The sequence below is a fragment of the Sinocyclocheilus grahami genome, unplaced genomic scaffold (genome assembly GCF_001515645.1).
Source record: "Sinocyclocheilus grahami isolate Dianchi unplaced genomic scaffold, SAMN03320097.WGS_v1.1 scaffold352.1, whole genome shotgun sequence".
In the NCBI taxonomy this organism is placed as follows: domain Eukaryota; kingdom Metazoa; phylum Chordata; class Actinopteri; order Cypriniformes; family Cyprinidae; genus Sinocyclocheilus; species Sinocyclocheilus grahami.
Window position 1 is genome coordinate 799173 of NW_015505531.1, and position 4518 is coordinate 803690.

At 42.1% G+C, this 4518-nt stretch overlaps 1 protein-coding gene across 1 annotated transcript in view; it reads left to right on the forward strand.

The window, feature by feature from the left end:
• LOC107548647 (protein LAP2-like) overlaps positions 1-4518 on the forward strand; it is a 38143-nt gene that overhangs the window by 23646 nt on the left and 9979 nt on the right. The window contains exons 12-13 of the mRNA XM_016229418.1: positions 2270-2333; positions 2489-3722. Coding sequence (XP_016084904.1) covers positions 2270-2333; positions 2489-3722 — 1298 coding nt within the window. The remainder of the gene's footprint in view (positions 1-2269; positions 2334-2488; positions 3723-4518) is intronic.

Below are 4518 nucleotides of genomic sequence, written 5' to 3' on the forward strand. Positions count from 1 at the left end.
AGACAGATAGATAGACAGAGATAGACAGACAGACAGAGATAGACAGACAAGACAGATAGACAGAGACAGACAGATAGATAGACAGAGAGAGAGAGACAGACAGGCAGACAGATACAGACAGATAGATAGACAGAGATAGACAGACAGAGATAGACAGACAAGACAGATAGACAGAGACAGACAGACAGACAGATAGAGACAGACAGACAGAGACAGATAGAGACAGACAGACAGGTAGACAGAGACAGACAGGTAGACAGAGACAGACAGATAGATAGACAGACAAGACAGATAGACAGAGACAGACAGATAGACAGACAGAGAGAGAGAGACAGACAGGTAGACAGAGACAGACAGATAGATAGACAGAGACAGACAGACAAGACAGATAGAGACAGACAGAGACGGATAGACAGAGACAGACAGATAGACAGAGACAGACAGACAGATAGACAGACAGATAGACAGAGACAGACAGATAGACAGAGACAGACAGATAGACAGAGAGAAAGAGACAGACAGGTAGACAGAGACAGACAGATAGATAGACAGAGATAGACAGACAGACAGAGATAGACAGACAAGACAGATAGACAGAGACAGACAGATAGATAGACAGAGAGAGAGAGACAGACAGGTAGACGGAGAAAGACAGATAGATAGACAGAGATAGACAGACAGAGACAGACAGATAGACAGACAAGACAGATAGAGACAGACAAGACCGACAGAGACGGATAGACAGACAGAGACAGACAGGTAGACAGAGACAGATAGATAGATCTGATGATTTTATATCGCGATCGATCTTGAAGATGTCTACGATCTACTTTTCAAGCGAATCGTAGAGATTGTGATGATTTTGCATTAAAAAAGATTGTGATATTAATTTTTATTTATTATTTATTACTTGTATTTATTATTATTATTGCTGTTATTATTGACATTTTATTTATAGCAAATAAGATGTTCTGGATAAATTTTACTGAATATATATACAGTGGGTACGGAAAGTATTCAGACCCCCTTAAATTTTTCACTCTTTTTCATATTGCAGCCATTTGCTAAAATCATATTTTTTTTTTTTACAGAATTTATTAAATTCACCCAGTATTGGTAAATTTCAATATTCCAAGTTCACTGTTAATGTCTTTCTCAAACTCGTCATTAAAACTTGGAATAAAATTGTATTTTATTAAAGCTTCAAGCTGTGAGATCAATTTAAAACCAAATCAGTCAAAATGGTTGGGGTGCATTTTCTTAGCGGTTTGCAAGAGAATGAATGTAGTCATTGTTAACATTATTTAATGGACCTGACCTAACATTATCTAACAATGAACAGTTGTATTTTTATTAACTAAAATTAATAAAGATGATTAAATGCTGTAACAAATGCATGGCTCATTGTAAAGTGTTATGGCAATGGTAAGCATTGACAGTGAAACAAGAAACTATTTTTTATGTTTCAGAGTAGAATCTCTTAATTTGTCATTTAGATTTTTACAGTAATTGTGATGATGTAAACAAAACAACAATTGTCAGCTAACCTAATAATCTCAAAATAACTAAATACGGACCAGTTAATCGGGCCAGCCAATATATTGATGTGTCACTCAAATCAGTGCACCTGTCTGTAAAATACATCGTTTTATAGACATTCAAACTTATTTAAAAATCCTGACTGGGTGTCAAATGTCTGCTACCTGCAGCCAGAACTTGCTGTTTTCTCTCTCTGAGACCAAGTCTGCAGTGTTGCTGGGAGTTTCGCTGTGCAAATCACAAATGGGAGGCACGCTGGATTCCAGAGGAGGAAGAGATTAATAAACCTTAACCTGTTTCCTAGCAACCCCACTCTAAACTCTCCAGAAGGCAAACGCACTGGAGCTGCGGCTCTCTGTAGTCCGCTTCAGTTTGTTAGCATGATTGAGCTTTAGAAATGGTCTGAAGTCTGCGCGCTCTCCTGAACTCAGATGTCTTGCTAAATGGGTGCACAACACAAATATGAATTGATGTGAAGTCTGTGCTGCACAGTGCTCAGGATGCAGCAAAAAATTTAGCTGTTTGTTAATCCACATAGTTGAGAGACACTGCATTAGTATTTGAATGATTCGATCTAACAGAGCCAGAAACACACTGAATCCCTGAAATGAATCAAAACTAACTCTAGACAGAATTTGAGGTCCTTGAGCCTGTCATCCATCATCCACCGATGGCAGTGTTGTTGTTTTGATTGTTTGTTAATGGTTTTCTGGATTTTTCTCTCTCACAGATGTGCCCAACTCAGACAGCGAGAGCTTTAACCCGTCTCTGTGGGAGGAGCAGCGCAAGCAGCGGTATGCTTGACGTTGTGTGTATGGTTTTACAAATGTTCCATAGGTAATATAAATATATAATGTATAGACTTGTGTTAGTAAACATAAGTAGAGGTAGAGAAAAAATTGGTAACACTACAGTAAGGTTTAATTTGTTAATATTAACTGCATTTTTTAATGAACATGGCCAAACTCCCACCTGACAACATGGTGTCGTATGAGGACCTGGAAAGGACCAAAAGTCCCTCAGCCAAGGAGTCCATGTCAAGCAACAACAATGCCATGGTGTCACTCGAGAACCTTGAGAATGGGAATCGGATTCAGAAAACCCAGTCTGGGGAGAATTTTAATGGCCGAACAGCTCAAGTTCCCTTGCGGTATGAGTCTACGAGGACCGTCTCGACAGGTGTAACAGCCTTAAGCGACATGAGTCTTTCTCATAGTACAGAGGAGCTGTCGCCAGAGAAGAAATATCCACCAGCTCCAGTGGTAAAATCTCAGAGCATTGCCAACATGGATGGTGGAGGGATGAAGCTGTACTCCATCGAGGGAGAAAGCCCCCCCTATGAAGTGGCATGTGCAGCCAGAACGTCTGTAAGTGGTGCTCAGGGCCAGAGCATTGTCCGCTCCAAATCCGCCTCCTTGCTCAACGACCAGCCATTGCAGATCTACCCTGGTTCCTCTGCATCATCCTCTGACCTGTTGTCCAACTCCAAACCTCCAATTAGCAGCGCCCGCTACCCCACTGGCCCCCCACCGCAGTACAACATCCAGTACGCCAGTAGCACTGTGCCCAAAGACAACTTGTGGAGCCAACGTACCCCCGTACCTCCTGAGCAGCCCTACCTGCCACCACAGCACTCCCTTGCCAACACCAACTACTCCAACCGCAACAACGCCCCCCCATATCCCCAGCCCCAACAACGTGGCCCGCCCAAGACACCGGACATGTGGGCCAAGGAAAGGATGCTGCCACCTGTTGGCCAGCGTGGCACCTTGCAGAGACAAGGTAGTGGATCCTCTGGCAGCCCCATGTGCATGCCGGACCAGCGTCGCATGCCAGGAATGGAAGGAGAGTACATGACCTATCGGGACATTCATGCAGCAGGCCGTGGACCTCTGCAGATGAGCCAGGCCCTCCACAGACCCTTGTCGGCCCGCACCTATAGCATGGACGGACCCAACGCTCCCCGGCCACAGAGTGCCCGGCCCCCACCTCACGAGCTTCCAGAGAGGACCATGTCCGTCAGCGACTTCAACTACCAGCAGGGCAGCCCCAGCAAGAGACCCAGCATGAGGGTGAAGTCAGAGCACTCGTTGCTGGATGGGCCAGTCAGCGGAGGCGGCAGGGTTCCAGCAGACTGGAGGGATCAGGTCATGAGACACATCGAAGCCAAGAAGATGGAGAAGGTATGGCCATTTTTACAAATCGTGAATGCTAAGACAAGCATAGCTGTTGCTCATACATGGAGTTATGGATTTGTTCAGATCCATAATTCTGAATCATAAATTTTGTCCTGTACTGTCTGCACCAGACATGAATGATACTTCCAAGTAGGTGGATTGTTGAGGAAAGAGTTTTGTAATCTTTTGGGCATGCAAATTCTGTCAGGTGCAGCGGTGGTCAACTCCGGTCCTGTAGGGCCACTATCCTGTAGAGTTTAGCTTCATCCCTAATCAAACACACCCAACATTTATTTTGGTACCTATTCTATATGTAGTCTTCAAACAAAAATAGTCATTATTTATTCTCTCTTTACACCAAATCAATTAAGCTTATGAGAAATTTGAATCAAGGATTGAATTTGGAAAAACTTGAATAAATTATGACAATTTTCATTTTTGGGTGAACTATCCCTTTAACAGTAGTGAAAAGGGAGCAATTTATAAAACTATATATAGTTGTTCATATATAATATATATTATTTATAATTTTTTGAAAAAGAAGCAGAATAAGACAAATACGAAAGAGATACAAATTAAACTCATTTTTCAGATACAGTAGGTTTACTTAACATATTTATTTAACATCTTTTGTTGGTTAACATTAATGACACGAATAGGTACTTAATTAGGAATGCTTTTCCTTTAAGACGGAAGGTATGCATGTAATACTGACACACTTTCAGTTTTCACCTACCTGTTTACATTCACTTAATCCATAACCGACTGTATTTACGTGAGATACTCTACACGATAGACATTT